Here is a 19,340-nt window from a genome sequence, read left to right on the forward strand (position 1 = left end):
AGGTATATTATTACCAAGAAAGAACTTTTAATTTTTACAATTTTTTAAGGTCCGGGGTAAGGAAAATTCGAGAAAATTCAATCTCTCTACAAAAATCGTTATATCTCCTAAACTATTCGTCGCAGACCCCTCAAATAAAAACTTTCGTGATCTTCGTGAACAGATAAATAGAAAAAGAGGTATTTTATTATCAAGAAAGATCATTTAATTTTTTTCAATTTTTCAAGGTCCGGGGTAAGGAAAATTCGAGAAAATTCAATCTCTCTATAAAAATCGTTATATCTCCTAAACTATTCGTCGCAGACTCCTCAAATAAAAACTTTCGTGATCTACATGACCAGATCAATAGAAAAAGAGGTATATTATTACCAAGAAGGAACTTTTAATTTTTTACAATTTTTCAAGGTCCGGGGTAAGGAAAATTCGAGAAAATTTTTCGACTCAAATATTGTCAGGCGAGAGTGGGATTCGAATAACCATGAACTGCCAATACCAACTCTGATTACCGATTTTCCGTAGTCCCCATGGTTTAGGAGAAATTTTTTTTTTTTTTTTTATTTCGAATTAACGTGTCTCGACATCGAGGTCATTGACACGAGGTACAGTACACATTAACTTATTCTAAATATAAATCTAAGTATTCGAAGCTTAAAGAACTAAAATTTGAGAATATATCATACAAGTTCATATATTATTGTAAAGTTGACATTCTTTGAGGAATTTAAGAGCTAATTCAGTTTGTTTTTGAGAATTGAGGATATTTCCAAGATTCTCTCTCAGCCCAAGTCGACGTCGGTCATTTCCGTAATATGGGCAGATGGATAGTAGGTGTTCAACAGTTAGACGAGTATTGTGACAGTGTTCGCATTTGGGTTGATTTTCTGAAGACATCAGATAGTTGTGAGTTAGCTTGGTGTGACCTATTCGAAGTCTTCTTACTACGGTTTTGTCTTTTCTGCCCAAACTAATTTGTGGTGAATTATGTATTTTGGGTTGTATCATATGCAGTCCAGTGCTAGCTCCTTCCCATTGGACTTGCCATTCCTGTAAGGATCTCAGCTTTATGGCATTTTTGAGGTCTGTATGAAGTTGGATTTGGGTCACAGGAAGTTCGGAAGTTCGTGCTTGATTTGCGGCCTGATCTGCAGCTTCGTTTCCTGTTATACCAATATGTGATGGGATCCAGATTATAGTGGTGGAAATATTCTCCTTCGCTTTAAGGGTATGGCATCGTTCTAGAATTTGCTGTACCAGAGGGTTCTTCGAGTAAATGTTGTCTATGGATTCAATTGAAGATAAAGAGTCTGTGAGTATTGCGAGCTTTTGACCTGGGATAAAAGAACTGCAAAGAGATTTATAAATTGCAAAGAGTTCACCAGTGTGGATGCTGCAGATGGATGGGAGTTTGTAGGACACTGGGGCATTCGATTTATTGATGATCGAGCATGCTATTCCCTGCTCATCTTTGGAGGCGTCGGTGTATAGTTCTTCGTCAAACTTTTCATGCCCAAGTAGTTCAAATAAGTGTTGCTTAAGAATTGTTCCCAAAGTTTCTAGTTTGATGTGTCTATGCAGAGAGGTATTTAGCCTTGGGTGGTGTCTAGACCATGGGGTGTGTTTCGGGAACGTAATGGGGGATGTCAAGGTAACATCTATAGGCCTCAAGTTTTGCTTTGCGATTTGTGGAATTGAGAGCAAGGTCATGGGTTTCATAGTAGGCGGCTCTTGTGAAGTTTCAAGCAGGTGTCGCACTGGGTGATTCGGAAGAGCAGACACTTTCGATATGTAAGTAAGGAGAGTTTGCTGTCGACGAAAGTTGAGCGGAAGTTCTTGTGCTTCAACGTGTAAACTTATTGATGGGCTGGATCTGAATGCTCCAAGGGAGAGACGCAGAGCAGTGTTGGGTATGCTGTTGAGCAATTTTAAATTTGATTTGCTAGATGTGGAATAAAGCATACTGCCGTAGTCAAGTCTTGAACGAATGAGTGATCTGTAGATTTTGAGTAGTATTTCTTCGTCACAGCCCCAGTGATGGTGAGACAATGTTCGTAGAATGTTCATGGTATTCATACAGGAGCCTTTGATTTTCTTGATATGAAGTGACCACGTTAGTTTCTGGTCAAATGTCATTCCGAGATAGTCTAGGTGATCAACGAGTTCTATGGGTGCATCGTATATCGTTAATTGTGGTAGGACTGTAGGTTGTCTTCTAGTAAACTTGATTAGTTTAGATTTAGAAGGAGAGAAATTGAATCCTATTGTCTTAGCCCATGTGGTGATGCTATTCAGAGCCCGTTGCAAAAGTTTACATGTACTTTTGGTACTTTTGCCCGAGCAGAAGAGAAGCAGGTCATCGGCGTATAAAATGAATTTGATTGGGGCCTCAATAACGGTACAGATATCATTGATGGCTAGTATAAATAGCGTTGTGCTCAACACTGAGCCTTGCGGAATGCCGTTATGGGTGACAAAAGAGTCGGAGGACTTGCCATTTACTAACACCTTGAAACTTCTATCGGTCAGAAAGTTCTCCAGAAAACAGTAAACATTTCCGTCAAGTTTGATATCATGTAGTTTGTTCAAAATCGCTTCTCGACTTGTAGTGTCAAAGGCACTATCGATGTCTATTAATGCAGCTATAAGGTCTTGTTGGTTTGCAAATGCGTGAGCTATTTCTGTTTGAAGTATGACGAGGTTATCTGTTGTGCTGCGGTTTTGTCTGAAGCCTGATTGGGCGGGATGTAAGAGATTGCATTTTTCCAGATACCAAATCAGTCTCCTATTGACCATCTTCTCAAGAACTTTGCACAGTGTACAGGTCAATGAAATTGGTCGGAATACATTAGGAGTGGGTTTTGATTTGCCTGGTTTTTTAATTGGTATGATGTGTGATTGTTGCCACTGTTTGGGGAATTGATGACTTGTCCAGATATTATTGTACAATTTCAGTAGTTTTGGCAGTGTCTCATCCTTCAGTTTTTTTAGGAATATCATTGGAATTTCGTCCGGGCCTGCTGCAGTGTTCCTCATAGAGGAAAGGGCTAATTTAAGTTCTTGTAAGGTGAAGGGATGATTGATAGTCTTTTCAGTTTGTCCTATATTCATCGCTTGTTTCTTGGGGCGTTGTGGAATATCTTGATTAACTGTTTTTTCAAAATAATGTTTCGCCAACGTATTTGCTATGTCTTGACTCTTAGTGATGGGTTCGTCTTTCTCGTCAAGGATGGAAGGAATGTTGTAGGTTGTATTCTGACCTTTTATTTGTTTTATTTTGGTCCAAACTTGAGCAGGTGTTGTATTCGGAGAGATTGAAGATACAAAATTCATCCAAGATTTTCGTTTGCTTTCCTTAAGAATTCTTCTAGAGACTGCCTTGAGTTTTTTGAAATTTACCAAGTCTTCTTGATGTTGTGTTCTTCTGTAACGGTTCAGTGCACTTTTACATTGTTTTACGGCGAGTTTGCACGCTTCATTCCACCATGGGACCATCTTCTTGTTTGTTTTTATTGTGATTCGTCCGATATGTTTTTCCGCTGCTGAGATTAAGATGTTTGTGAATTGGTGGACAGCTTGATTTATGTTATTCATGAATTCTGCAGCTGTAACTTGAGAGTTCACCTCTTCCGCGTAGGAATCCCAGTCAGCACTGGTCATTCTCCACTTTATAACGTTATCTGAGGGGTTGGAAATGCTATCTGTTATAACAATGGGAAAATGATCGCTATCATATAGACTGTCCAGAGTGGTCCAGGAGAGATGAGTCGCTGTAGTAGGATCACACAAAGAGAGGTCAATAGATGAAAATTTCCCGGTTGATACATCGAAATATGTGTTTTCTCCCGTATTAAGTATGTTGAGGTCGAGATCTGATATCACATCTGCAACCACTCTTCCTTTACCAAATGTTGTTTCTGAGCCCCATGCCGTATTGTGAGCATTGAAGTCGCCTACCATGATGAAAGGGGTAGGCAATTGGTTCACGAGATCTGTTAGTTCGGAGTAAGAGAGGTTGTGATTCGGCGGAATATAAACGTTGCAAACAGTAATTTTTTTGGGACACCAGGTAGTGACGGCTACGGCCTCGAGAGGGGTATGTAGGTTGATTTCTCTGTGGTAAATTTCTGTTGAGATGAATATAGTTGCACCACCGCTAGCTCTGGTGTTTGTTCTTCTGATGAAGTGATGACCTGAATAGTTTTTTAGGTACGGATTATGACTGGTTTTGAAATTCGTCTCTTGCAGGCATAGAATGTCAGGAAGAGTATCGGAGATAAGTTGTTGAATCCGTTCTAGTCGTGGGTAAAACCCTTTGCAATTCCATTGTATTAATTTGAAGGTGGATGGTTATTATTGTGTAGATATTTGGGAAGAACTGTCAGAAGGGTCGTCGTCTTCTGTAGTTATGTCAAGGCTATTGAGACTTTCAACTTCAATCTCTTCATCCTTAAGTTTTTCTTTGATTTTCTTTGAAATTCTGGTGATTCTGTTTTTGCTTGCTCTTTCTACGTATGGGTAAATATTATGTAGGTCCTGTAGTAGTGCTTTTACATTCGTTGTGAATTTTTCAGCTTCGTTATAGGGTGAAGGGCATCCATAAGAATTTTCAAGAAACGCAATTAGGTTATCATAGGGTATATGGAAGGATTCTGGGTTTTCTTGATAAGCAGTTGAAATTGCAGTTTTGGTGGAGTCGCTCAGGGCGTGGTCCTCAGGTACCTCTATTTTGCGCTTCTTCCTGACTCTTTTGTTATCGGGAATCCTTTTCGTTGGAGTTTGTGGGGGCGGCATGTAATTCTCACTTACAGGGTCAGACCCGGTGGTAGGTTCTTGTTGACTGGTTTGATCACTAGATGACAGGATCTCTGAGAGTCCTCTCTTGGGAGCAGGAATCTCACCCGCTTGTGGTATCGTAGAGGACGGATGATGAGCTTGAACATAGTTTGTTGGGGCTTGTGTTTGTGGTTGGGTGTTATGTACTTGAACTGTTTGAGGGTTAGGGCAGGTTGATGCTACGTGGCCAGTTTGGCGGCAAATAAAGCACTCCATTTTGTCTGTTGAAAGGAAAATCCTATATTCGTTACCGTCGTATTGGACTAAGGTGGATGTTTGTAGTTCGTAATTCTCGTTAGGGGGGAAAATATATACTTGTCTTCGGAAACTGAGTATATGGGAGTACTCATCTCCAGGTATACCAGCTTTCAAGAATGAAACGGGGGAAGCCAATTGTAGTCCGATGTCAGTTAAGACTTCTGTTACGAGATCGTGTGGGATGCATGGTGAAATATTCGAAATCACAATCCTCTTTGTTGGTGAAACTAGCCTTCTTACATTCAAATTTGTGTCACCTATAGTCACAGTTGGGTGGGTTTTGATAAGTTGGTCTACTAGTTCTATATTGGCTAGGTATACGCAGATCCTGTTGTTAGATATTCTGGAAGCGAAACAGATATTTTTCGGTTGGATAATGTTACCTATAGCCTGGACGTAGTCGAATAGTTTCAGGTTGTCCTCCGCATGTAGCACTATAGCTTGTTCTCTTTTAGGAAAATTGATTTTTGGAATTGTTTTAGCAGCAGTTACGTAGGATTGGGAGCTCATTGTATGTTCAGTGTTTTTCGACATTGTTGTATTGTGTTCAGTAGGGTTCTTGGATGCCATGCTTAACACCCTTGTACTCAAGAGTGTTCGGTTTGAAGTTTGTATTTAGGTGTTAACTATCAGCGTATATGTAGTTTTATATACATCATAATGTATTATTGGTTGCCTATTAATAGGCAGTGAATAATCCGTTTATACTATCAGCCGTGTGTATATGCTGACAGAATAAAGTGGGAAAAAACTCGTTTGTTTACAAACGAAGTCGGGGTAGAAAAAGTCTCTCAAATTTTTGATAAGTAACTCAAAGTGAGTACCACTTACGTATACTATTATAGCACACTCGTTGATAACCACTTATTTCGTAATTAGGTACATTCAATTGGTAGCCACCAAAGAACGATGCAAACACCGTGGGTGTAGACTCGCGAATCAGGAGAAATTTGAATTCGAAATTTTTGGGAAAAACCGTAAAAATTCAATCTCTCTACAAAAATCGTTATATCTCCTAAACTATTCGTCGCAAACCCCTCAAATAAAAACTTTCGTGATGTACGTGACCAGATCAATAGAAAAAGAGGTTAATTATAACCTAGAAGGAACTTTTAATTTTTTACAATTTTTTAAGGTCCGGAGTAAGGAAAATTCGAGAAAATTCGAGAAAATTCTTCGACTCAAATATTGTCATACGTGAGTGGAATTCGAATAATCATGAACTGCCAATACCCACTCTGCTCACCGATTTTCCGTAGTCCCCATAGTTTAGGAGAAATTTGAAGTCGAAATTTTTGGAAAAAACCGTAAAAATTCAATCTCTATAAAAATCGTTATATCTCCTAAACTATTCGTCGCAGACCCCTCATATAAAAACTTTCGTGGTCTACGTGAACAGATCGATAGAAAAAGAGGTATAATATCACCAAGAAGGAACTCTTAATTTTTTACAATTTTTTAAGGTCCGGGGTAAGAAAAATTCGAGAAAATTCAATCTCTCTATAAAAATCGTTATATCTCCTAAACTATTCGTCGCAGACCCCTCATATAAAAACTTTCGTGGTCTACGTGAACAGATCAATAGAAAAAGAGGTATTTTATCACCAAGAAGGAACTTTTAATTTTTTACAATTTTTTAAGGTCCGGGGTAAGGAAAATTCGAGTAAATTCAATCTCTCTACAAAAATCGTTATATCTCCTAAACTATTCGTCGCAGACCCCTCAAATAAAAACTTTCGTGATCTACGTGAACAGATCAATAGAAAAAGAGGTATTTTATTACCAAGAAAGATCTTTTGATTTTTTACAATTTTTCAAGGTCCGGGGTAAGGAAAATTCGAGAAAATTCAATCTCTCTACAAAAATCGTTATATCTCCTAAACTATTCGTCGCAGACCCCTCATATAAAAACTTTCGTGGTCTACGTGAACAGATCAATAGAAAAAGAGGTATATTATCACCAAGAAGGAACTTTTAATTTTTTACAATTTTTCAAGGTCCGGGGTAAGGAAAATTCGAGAAAATTCAATCTCTCTATAAAAATCGTTATATCTCCTAAACTATTCGTCGCAGACCCCTCATATAAAAACTTTCGTGGTCTACGTGAACAGATCAATAGAAAAAGAGGTATATTATCACCAAGAAGGAACTTTTAATTTTTTACAATTTTTCAAGGTCCGGGGTAAGGAAAATTCGAGAAAATTCAATCTCTCTACAAAAATCGTTATATCTCCTAAACTATTCATCGCAGACCCCTCAAATAAAAACTTTCGTGATCTTCGTGAACAGATCAATAGAAAAAGAGGTATTTTATTACCAAGAAAAATCTTTTGATTTTTCACAATTTTTCAAGGTCCGGGGTAAGGAAAATTCGAGAAAATTCAATCTCTCTATAAAAATCGTTATATCTCCTGAACTATTCGTCGCAGATTCCTCAAATAAAAACTTTCGTGAACTACATGACCAGATCAATAGAAAAAGAGGTATATTATTACCAAGAAGGAAATTTTAATTTTTTACAATTTTTTAAGGTCCGGGCTAAGGAAAATTCGAGAAAATTCGAGAAAATTTCTCGACTCAAATATTGTCAGGCGAGAGTGGGATTCGAATAACCATGAACTGCCAATACCAACTCTGCTTACCGATTTTCCGTAGTCCCCATAGTTAAGGAGAAATTTGAATTCGAAATTTTTGGAAAAAACCGTAAAAATTCAATCTCTCTACAAAAATCGTTATACCTCCTAAACTATTCGTCGCAAACCCCTCAAATAAAAACTTTCGTGATCTACGTGACCAGATCAATAGAAAAAGAGGTATATTATTACCAAGAAGGAACTTTTAATTTTTTACAATTTTTTAAGGTCCGGGGTAAGGAAAATTCGAGAAAATTCTTCGACTCAAATATTGTCATTCGTGAGTGGAATTCGAATAATCATGAACTGCCAATACCAACTCTGCTCACCGATTTTCCGTAGTCCCCATAGTTTAGGAGAAATTTGAAGTCGAAATTTTTGGAAAAAACCGTAAAAATTCAATCTCTATAAAAATCGTTATATCTCCTAAACTATTCGTCGCAGACCCCTCATATAAAAACTTTCGTGGTCTACGTGAACAGATCGATAGAAAAAGAGGTATAATATCACCAAGAAGGAACTCTTAATTTTTTACAATTTTTTAAGGTCCGGGGTAAGGAAAATTCGAGAAAATTCAATCTCTCTATAAAAATCGTTATATCTCCTAAACTATTCGTCGCAGACCCCTCATATAAAAACTTTCGTGGTCTACGTGAACAGATCAATAGAAAAAGAGGTATATTATCACCAAGAAGGAACTTTTAATTTTTTACAATTTTTTAAGGTCCGGGGTAAGGAAAATTCGAGAAAATTCAATCTCTCTACAAAAATCGTTATATCTCCTAAACTATTCGTCGCAGACCCCTCAAATAAAAACTTTCGTGATCTACGTGAACAGATCAATAGAAAAAGAGGTATTTTATTACCAAGAAAGATCTTTTGATTTTTTACAATTTTTCAAGGTCCGGGGTAAGGAAAATTCGAGAAAATTCAATCTCTCTATAAAAATCGTTATATCTCCTAAACTATTCGTCGCAGACTGCTCAAATAAAAACTTTCGTGATCTACATGACCAGATCAATAGAAAAAGAGGTATATTATTACCAAGAAGGAACTTTCAATTTTTTACAATTTTTTAAGGTCCGGGGTAAGAAAAATTCGAGAAAATTTTTCGACTCAAATATTGTCAGGCGAGAGTGGGATTCGAATAACCATGAACTGCCAATACCAACTCTGCTCACCGATTTTCCGTAGTCCCCATGGTTTAGGAGAAATTTGAATTCGAAATTTTTGGGAAAAACCGTAAAAATTCAATCTCTCTACAAAAATCGTTATATCTCCTAAACTATTCGTCGCAAACCCCTCAAATAAAAACTTTCGTGATGTACGTGACCAGATCAATAGAAAAAGAGGTTAATTATTACCTAGAAGGAACTTTTAATTTTTTACAATTTTTTAAGGTCCGGAGTAAGGAAAATTCGAGAAAATTCGAGAAAATTCTTCGACTCAAATATTGTCATTCGTGAGTGGAATTCGAATAATCATGAACTGCCAATACCAACTCTGCTCACCGATTTTCCGTAGTCCCCATAGGTTAGGAGAAATTTGAAGTCGAAATTTTTGGAAAAAACCGTAAAAATTCAATCTCTCTATAAAAATCGTTATATCTCCTAAACTATTCGTCGCAGACCCCTCATATAAAAACTTTCGTGATCTACGTGAACAGATCAATAGAAAAAGAGGTATATTATCACCAAGGAGGAACTTTTAATTTTTTACAATTTTTCAAGGTCCGGGGTAAGGAAAATTCGAGAAAATTCAATCTCTCTACAAAAATCGTTATATCTCCTAAACTATTCGTCGCAGACCCCTCAAATAAAAACTTTCGTGATCTTCGTGAACAGATCAATAGAAAAAGAGGTATTTTATTACCAAGAAAAATCTTTTAATTTTTCACAATTTTTCAAGGTCCGGGGTAAGGAAAATTCGAGAAAATTCAATCTCTCTATAAAAATCGTTATATCTCCTAAACTATTCGTCGCAGACTCCTCAAATAAAAACTTTCGTGAACTACATGACCAGATCAATAGAAAAAGAGGTATATTATCACCAAGGAGGAACTTTTAATTTTTTACAATTTTTCAAGGTCCGGGGTAAGGAAAATTCGAGAAAATTCAATCTCTCTACAAAAATCGTTATATCTCCTAAACTATTCGTCGCAGACCCCTCAAATAAAAACTTTCGTGATCTTCGTGAACAGATCAATAGAAAAAGAGGTATTTTATTACCAAGAAAAATCTTTTAATTTTTCACAATTTTTCAAGGTCCGGGGTAAGGAAAATTCGAGAAAATTCAATCTCTCTATAAAAATCGTTATATCTCCTAAACTATTCGTCGCAGACCCCTCATATAAAAACTTTCGTGGTCTACGTGAACAGATCGATAGAAAAAGAGGTATAATATCACCAAGAAGGAACTTTTAATTTTTTACAATTTTTTAAGGTCCGGGGTAAGGAAAATTCGAGAAAATTCAATCTCTCTATAAAAATCGTTATATCTCCTAAACTATTCGTCGCAGACCCCTCATATAAAAACTTTCGTGGTCTACGTGAACAGATCAATAGAAAAAGAGGTATATTATCACCAAGAAGGAACTTTTAATTTTTTACAATTTTTTAAGGTCCGGGGTAAGGAAAATTCGAGAAAATTCAATCTCTCTACAAAAATCGTTATATCTCCTAAACTATTCGTCGCAGACCCCGCAAATAAAAACTTTCGTGATCTACGTGAACAGATCAATAGAAAAAGAGGTATTTTATTACCAAGAAAGATCTTTTGATTTTTTACAATTTTTCAAGGTCCGGGGTAAGGAAAATTCGAGAAAATTCAATCTCTCTATAAAAATCGTTATATCTCCTAAACTATTCGTCGCAGACTGCTCAAATAAAAACTTTCGTGATCTACATGACCAGATCAATAGAAAAAGAGGTATATTATTACCAAGAAGGAACTTTCAATTTTTTACAATTTTTTAAGGTCCGGGGTAAGAAAAATTCGAGAAAATTTTTCGACTCAAATATTGTCAGGCGAGAGTGGGATTCGAATAACCATGAACTGCCAATACCAACTCTGCTCACCGATTTTTTGTAGTCCCCATAGTTTAGGAGAAATTTGAAGTCGAAATTTTTGGAAAAAACCGTAAAAATTCAATCTCTCTATAAAAATCGTTATATCTCCTAAACTATTCGTCGCAGAGCCCTCATATAAAAACTTTCGTGATCTACGTGAACACATCAATAGAAAAAGAGGTATATTATCACCAAGAAGGAACTTTTAATTTTTTACAATTTTTTAAGGTCCGGGGTAAGGAAAATTCGAGAAAATTCAATCTCTCTACAAAAATCGTTATATCTCCTAAACTTTTCGTCGCAGACCCCTCAAATAAAAACTTTCGTGATCTTCGTGAACTACGTGAACAGATCAATAGAAAAAGAGGTATATTATCACCAAGAAGGAACTTTTAATTTTTTACAATTTTTTAAGGTCCGGGGTAAGGAAAATTCGAGAAAATTCAATCTCTCTACAAAAATCGTTATATCTCCTAAACTTTTCGTCGCAGACCCCTCAGATAAAAACTTTCGTGATCTACGTGAACAGATCAATAGAAAAAGAGGTATATTATCACCAAGAAGGAACTTTTAATTTTTTACAATTTTTCAAGGTCCGTGGTAAGGAAAATTCGAGAAAATTCAATCTCTCTATAAAAATCGTTATATCTCCTAAACTATTCGTCGCAGACTCCTCAAATAAAAACTTTCGTGATCTTCATGACCAGATCAATAGAAAAAGAGGTATATTATTACCAAGAGGAAACTTTTAATTTTTTATTTAATTTTTTACAATTTTTTAAGGTCCGGGGTAAGGAAAATTCGAGAAAATTCGAGAAAATTTTTCGACTCAAATATTGTCATTCCTGAGTGGAATTCGAATAATCATGAACTGCCAATACCAACTCTGCTCACCGATTTTCCGTAGTCCCCATAGTTTAGGAGAAATTTGAAGTCGAAATTTTTGGAAAAAACCGTAAAAATTCAATCTCTCTATAAAAATCGTTATATCTCCTAAACTATTCGTCGCAGACCCCTCATATAAAAACTTTCGTGGTCTACGTGAACAGATCGATAGAAAAAGAGGTATAATATCACCAAGAAGAAACTTTTAATTTTTTACAATTTTTCAAGGTCCGGGGTAAGGAAAATTCGAGAAAATTCAATTTCTCTACAAAAATCGTTATATCTCCCAAACTTTTCGTCGCAGACCCCTCAAATAAAAACTTTCGTGATCTTCGTGAACAGATCAATAGAAAAAGAGGTATTTTATTACCAAGAAAGATCTTTTAATTTTTTACAATTTTTCAAGGTCCGGGGTAAGGAAAATTCGAGAAAATTCAATCTCTCTATAAAAATCGTTATATCTCCTAAACTATTCGTCGCAGACTCCTCAAATAAAAACTTTCGTGATCTACATGACCAGATCAATAGAAAAAGAGGTATATTATTACCAAGAAGGAACTTTTAATTTTTTACAATTTTTTAAGGTCCGGGGTGAGGAAAATTCGAGAAAATTCGAGAAAATTTTTCGACTCAAATATTGTCAGGCGAGAGTGCGATTCGAATAACCATGAACTGCCAATACCAACTCTGCTTACCGATTTTCCGTTGTCCCCATAGTTTAGGAGAAATTTGAATTCGAAATTTTTGGAAAAAACCGTAAAAATTCAATCTCTCTACAAAAATCGTTATATCTCCTAAACTATAAAATAAAAACTTTCGTGATCTACGTGACCAGATCGATAGAAAAGGAGGTATATTATTACCAAGAAGGAACTTTTAATTTTTTACAATTTTTCAAGGTCCGGGGTAAGAAGAATTCGAGAAAATTCTTCGACTCAAATATTGTCATTCGTGAGTGGAATTCGAATTATCATGAACTGCCAATACCAACTCTGCTCACCGATTTTCCGTAGTCCCCATAGTTTAGGAGAAATTTGAAGTCGAAATTTTTTGAAAAAACCGTAAAAATTCAATCTCTCTATAAAAATCGTTATATCTCCTAAACTATTCGTCGCAGACCCCTCATATAAAAACTTTCGTGATCTACGTGAACAGATCAATAGAAAAAGAGGTATATTATCACCAAGAAAGAACTTTTAATTTTTCACAATTTTTCAAGGTCCGGGGTAAGGAAAATTCGAGAAAATTCAATCTCTCTACAAAAATCGTTATATCTCCTAAACTATTCGTCGCAGACCCCTCAAATAAAAACTTTCGTGATCTTCGTGAAAAGATCAATAGAAAAAAAGGTATATTATTACCAAGAAGGAACTTTTAATTTTTTAAGGTCCGGGGTAAGGTAAATTCGAGAAAATTCGAGAAAATTTTTCGACTCAAATATTGTCAGGCGAGAGTGGGATTCGAATAACCATGAACTGCCAATACCAACTCTGCTTACCGATTTTCCGTAGTCCCCATAGTTTAGGAGAAATTTGAATTCGAAATTTTTGGAAAAAACCGTGAAAATTCAATCTCTCTACAAAAATCGTTATATCTCCTAAACTATTCGTCGCAAACCCCTCAAATAAAAACTTTCGTGATCTACGTGACCAGATCAATAGAAAAAGAGGTATATTATTACCAAGAAAGAACTTTTAATTTTTACAATTTTTTAAGGTCCGGGGTAAGGAAAATTCGAGAAAATTCAATCTCTCTACAAAAATCGTTATATCTCCTAAACTATTCGTCGCAGACCCCTCAAATAAAAACTTTCGTGATCTTCGTGAACAGATCAATAGAAAAAGAGGTATTTTATTATCAAGAAAGATTTTTTAATTTTTTTCAATTTTTCAAGGTCCGGAGTAAGGAAAATTCGAGAAAATTCAATCTCTCTATAAAAATCGTTATATCTCCTAAACTATTCGTCGCAGACTCCTCAAATAAAAACTTTCGTGATCTACATGACCAGATCAATAGAAAAAGAGGTATATTATTACCAAGAAGGAACTTTTAATTTTTTACAATTTTTCAAGGTCCGGGGTAAGGAAAATTCGAGAAAATTTTTCGACTCAAATATTGTCAGGCGAGAGTGGGATTCGAATAACCATGAACTGCCAATACCAACTCTGATTACCGATTTTCCGTAGTCCCCATGGTTTAGGAGAAATTTGAATTCGAAATTTTTGGGAAAAACCGTAAAAATTCAATCTCTCTACAAAAATCGTTATATCTCCTAAACTATTCGTCGCAAACCCCTCAAATAAAAACTTTCGTGATGTACGTGACCAGATCAATAGAAAAAGAGGTTAATTATTACCTAGAAGGAACTTTTAATTTTTTACAATTTTTTAAGGTCCGGAGTAAGGAAAATTCGAGAAAATTCGAGAAAATTCTTCGACTCAAATATTGTCATTCGTGAGTGGAATTCGAATAATCATGAACTGCCAATACCAACTCTGCTCACCGATTTTCCGTAGTCCCCATAGGTTAGGAGAAATTTGAAGTCGAAATTTTTGGAAAAAACCGTAAAAATTCAATCTCTCTATAAAAATCGTTATATCTCCTAAACTATTCGTCGCAGACCCCTCATATAAAAACTTTCGTGATCTACGTGAACAGATCAATAGAAAAAGAGGTATATTATCACCAAGAAGGAACTTTTAATTTTTTACAATTTTTCAAGGTCCGGGGTAAGGAAAATTCGAGAAAATTCTTCGACTCAAATATTGTATATGGTATTTTATTACCAAGAAAAATCTTTTGATTTTTCACAATTTTTCAAGGTCCGGGGTAAGGAAAATTCGAGAAAATTCAATCTCTCTATAAAAATCGTTATATCTCCTAAACTATTCGTCGCAGACTCCTCAAATAAAAACTTTCGTGAACTACATGACCAGATCAATAGAAAAAGAGGTATATTATTACCAAGAAGGAAATTTTAATTTTTTACAATTTTTTAAGGTCCGGGGTAAGGAAAATTCGAGAAAATTCGAGAAAATTTCTCGACTCAAATATTGTCAGGCGAGAGTGGGATTCGAATAACCATGAACTGCCAATACCAACTCTGCTTACCGATTTTCCGTAGTCCCCATAGTTAAGGAGAAATTTGAATTCGAAATTTTTGGAAAAAACCGTAAAAATTCAATCTCTCTACAAAAATCGTTATATCTCCTAAACTATTCGTCGCAAACCCCTCAAATAAAAACTTTCGTGATCTACGTGACCAGATCAATAGAAAAAGAGGTATATTATTACCAAGTAGGAACTTTTAATTTTTTACAATTTTTTAAGGTCCGGGGTAAGGAAAATTCGAGAAAATTCTTCGACTCAAATATTGTCATTCGTGAGTGGAATTCGAATAATCATGAACTGCCAATACCAACTCTGCTCACCGATTTTCCGTAGTCCCCATAGTTTAGGAGAAATTTGAAGTCGAAATTTTTGGAAAAAACCGTAAAAATTCAATCTCTATAAAAATCGTTATATCTCCTAAACTATTCGTCGCAGACCCCTCATATAAAAACTTTCGTGGTCTACGTGAACAGATCGATAGAAAAAGAGGTATAATATCACCAAGAAGGAACTCTTAATTATTTACAATTTTTTAAGGTCCGGGGTAAGGAAAATTCGAGAAAATTCAATCTCTCTATAAAAATCGTTATATCTCCTAAACTATTCGTCGCAGACCCCTCATATAAAAACTTTCGTGGTCTACGTGAATAGATCAATAGAAAAAGAGGTATATTATCACCAAGAAGGAACTTTTAATTTTTTACAATTTTTTAAGGTCCGGGGTAAGGAAAATTCGAGAAAATTCAATCTCTCTACAAAAATCGTTATATCTCCTAAACTATTCGTCGCAGACCCCTCAAATAAAAACTTTCGTGATCTACGTGAACAGATCAATAGAAAAAGAGGTATTTTATTACCAAGAAAGATCTTTTGATTTTTTACAATTTTTCAAGGTCCGGGGTAAGGAAAATTCGAGAAAATTCAATCTCTCTATAAAAATCGTTATATCTCCTAAACTATTCGTCGCAGACTGCTCAAATAAAAACTTTCGTGATCTACATGACCAGATCAATAGAAAAAGAGGTATATTATTACCAAGAAGGAACTTTCAATTTTTTACAATTTTTTAAGGTCCGGGGTAAGAAAAATTCGAGAAAATTTTTCGACTCAAATATTGTCAGGCGAGAGTGGGATTCGAATAACCATGAACTGCCAATACCAACTCTGCTCACCGATTTTCCGTAGTCCCCATGGTTTAGGAGAAATTTGAATTCGAAATTTTTGGGAAAAACCGTAAAAATTCAATCTCTCTACAAAAATCGTTATATCTCCTAAACTATTCGTCGCAAACCCCTCAAATAAAAACTTTCGTGATGTACGTGACCAGATCAATAGAAAAAGAGGTTTATTATTACCTAGAAGGAACTTTTAATTTTTTACAATTTTTTAAGGTCCGGAGTAAGGAAAATTCGAGAAAATTCGAGAAAATTCTTCGACTCAAATATTGTCATTCGTGAGTGGAATTCGAATAATCATGAACTGCCAATACCAACTCTGCTCACCGATTTTCCGTAGTCCCCATAGGTTAGGAGAAATTTGAAGTCGAAATTTTTGGAAAAGACCGTAAAAATTCAATCTCTCTATAAAAATCGTTATATCTCCTAAACTATTCGTCGCAGACCCCTCATATAAAAACTTTCGTGATCTACGTGAACAGATCAATAGAAAAAGAGGTATATTATCACCAAGGAGGAACTTTTAATTTTTTACAATTTTTCAAGGTCCGGGGTAAGGAAAATTCGAGAAAATTCAATCTCTCTACAAAAATCGTTATATCTCCTAAACTATTCGTCGCAGACCCCTCAAATAAAAACTTTCGTGATCTTCGTGAACAGATCAATAGAAAAAGAGGTATTTTATTACCAAGAAAAATCTTTTAATTTTTCACAATTTTTCAAGGTCCGAGGTAAGGAAAATTCGAGAAAATTCAATCTCTCTATAAAAATCGTTATATCTCCTAAACTATTCGTCGCAGACTCCTCAAATAAAAACTTTCGTGAACTACATGACCAGATCAATAGAAAAAGGGGTATATTATTACCAAGAAGGAAATTTTAATTTTTTACAATTTTTTAAGGTCCGGGGTAAGGAAAATTCGAGAAAATTCGAGAAAATTTCTCGACTCAAATATTGTCAGGCGAGAGTGGGATTCGAATAACCATGAACTGCCAATACCAACTCTGCTTACCGATTTTCCGTAGTCCCCATAGTTAGGGAGAAATTTGAATTCGAAATTTTTGGAAAAAACCGTAAAAATTCAATCTCTCTACAAAAATCGTTATATCTCCTAAACTATTCGTCGCAGACCCCTCATATAAAAACTTTCGTGGTCTACGTGAACAGATCGATAGAAAAAGAGGTATAATATCACCAAGAAGGAACTTTTAATTTTTTACAATTTTTTAAGGTCCGGGGTAAGGAAAATTCGAGAAAATTCAATCTCCCTATAAAAATCGTTATATCTCCTAAACTATTCGTCGCAGACCCCTCATATAAAAAGTTTCGTGGTCTACGTGAACAGATCAATAGAAAAAGAGGTATATTATCACCAAGAAGGAACTTTTAATTTTTTACAATTTTTTAAGGTCCGGGGTAAGGAAAATTCGAGAAAATTCAATCTCTCTACAAAAATCGTTATATCTCCTAAACTATTCGTCGCAGACCCCGCAAATAAAAACTTTCGTGATCTTCGTGAACAGATCAATAGAAAAAGAGGTATTTTATTACCAAGAAAGATCTTTTAATTTTTTACAATTTTTCAAGGTCCGGGGTAAGGAAAATTCGAGAAAATTCAATCTCTCTATAAAAATCGTTATATCTCCTAAACTATTCGTCGCAGACTCCTCAAATAAAATCTTTCGTGATCTACATGACCAGATCAATAGAAAAAGAGGTATATTATTACCAAGAAGGAACTTTTAATTTTTTACAATTTTTTAAGGTCCGGGGTAAGGAAAATTCGAGAAAATTCGAGAAAATTTTTCGACTCAAATATTGTCAGGCGAGAGTGCGATTCGAATAACCATGAACTGCCAATACCAACTCTGCTTACCGATTTTCCGTTGTCCCCATAGTTTAGGAGAAATTTGAATTCGAAATTTTTGGAAAAAACCGTAAAAATTCAATCTCTCTACAAAAATCGTTATATCTCCTAAACTATTCGTCGCAGACCCCTCATATAAAAACTTTCGTGATCTACGTGAACAGATCAATAGAAAAAGAGGTATTTTATTACCAAGAAAGATCTTTTGATTTTTTACAATTTTTCAAGGTCCGGGGTAAAGAAAATTCGAGAAAATTCAATCTCTCTATAAAAATCGTTATATCTCCTAAACTATTCGTCGCAGACTGCTCAAATAAAAACTTTCGTGATCTACATGACCAGATCAATAGAAAAAGAGGTATATTATTACCAAGAGGGAACTTTTAATTTTTTACAATTTTTTAAGGTCCGGGGTAAGGAAAATTCGAGAAAATTCGAGAAAATTTTTCGACTCAAATATTGTCATTCGTGAGTGGAATTCGAATAATCATGAACTGCCAATACCAACTCTGCTCACCGATTTTCCGTAGTCCCCATAGTTTAGGAGAAATTTGAAGTCGAAATTTTTGGAAAAAACCGTAAAAATTCAATCTCTATAAAAATCGTTATATCTCCTAAACTATTCGTCGCAGACCCCTCATATAAAAACTTTCGTGGTCTACGTGAACAGATCGATAGAAAAAGAGGTATAATATCACCAAGAAGGAACTTTTAATTTTTTACAATTTTTTAAGGTCCGGGGTAAGGAAAATTCGAGAAAATTCAATCTCCCTATAAAAATCGTTATATCTCCTAAACTATTCGTCGCAGACCCCTCATATAAAAACTTTCGTGGTCTACGTGAACAGATCAATAGAAAAAGAGGTATATTATCACCAAGAAGGAACTTTCAATTTTTTACAATTTTTTAAGGTCCGGGGTAAGGAAAATTCGAGAAAATTCAATCTCTCTACAAAAATCATTATATCTCCTAAACTATTCGTCGCAGACCCCGCAAATAAAAACTTTCGTGATCTTCGTGAACAGATCAATAGAAAAAGAGGTATTTTATTACCAAGAAAGATCTTTTAATTTTTTACAATTTTTCAAGGTCCGGGGTAAGGAAAATTCGAGAAAATTCGAGAAAATTTTTCGACTCAAATATTGTCAGGCGAGAGTGCGATTCGAATAACCATGAACTGCCAATACCAACTCTGCTTACCGATTTTCCGTTGTCCCCATAGTTTAGGAGAAATTTGAATTCGAAATTTTTGGAAAAAACCGTAAAAATTCAATCTCTCTACAAAAATCGTTATATCTCCTAAACTATTCGTCGCAAACCCCTCAAATAAAAACTTTCGTGATCTACGTGACCAGATCAATAGAAAAAGAGGTATATTATTACCAAGAAGGAACTTTTAATTTTTTTACAATTTTTCAAGGTCCGGGGTAAAAAGAATTCGAGAAAATTCTTCGACTCAAATATTGTCATTCGTGAGTGGAATTCGAATAATCATGAACTGCCAACACCAA

General features: G+C 35.3%; 1 protein-coding gene across 1 annotated transcript; it reads right to left on the bottom strand.

The window, feature by feature from the left end:
• Nucleotides 1-4,632: 4,632 nt before the first annotated feature.
• Nucleotides 4,633-5,899, bottom strand: LOC123676493. Its single transcript, XM_045612397.1, has 2 exons — nucleotides 5,146-5,899; nucleotides 4,633-5,047 (listed from the first exon to the last, which is right to left on the bottom strand). Exons 1-2 carry the CDS (start codon nucleotides 5,656-5,658, stop codon nucleotides 4,994-4,996), a joined length of 567 nt encoding a protein of 188 aa, XP_045468353.1. The 5' UTR covers nucleotides 5,659-5,899; the 3' UTR covers nucleotides 4,633-4,993.
• Between the last annotated feature and the right edge of the window lie 13,441 nt (nucleotides 5,900-19,340).

Source organism: Harmonia axyridis, chromosome 3 (genome assembly GCF_914767665.1).
Source record: "Harmonia axyridis chromosome 3, icHarAxyr1.1, whole genome shotgun sequence".
NCBI lineage: Eukaryota > Metazoa > Arthropoda > Insecta > Coleoptera > Coccinellidae > Harmonia > Harmonia axyridis.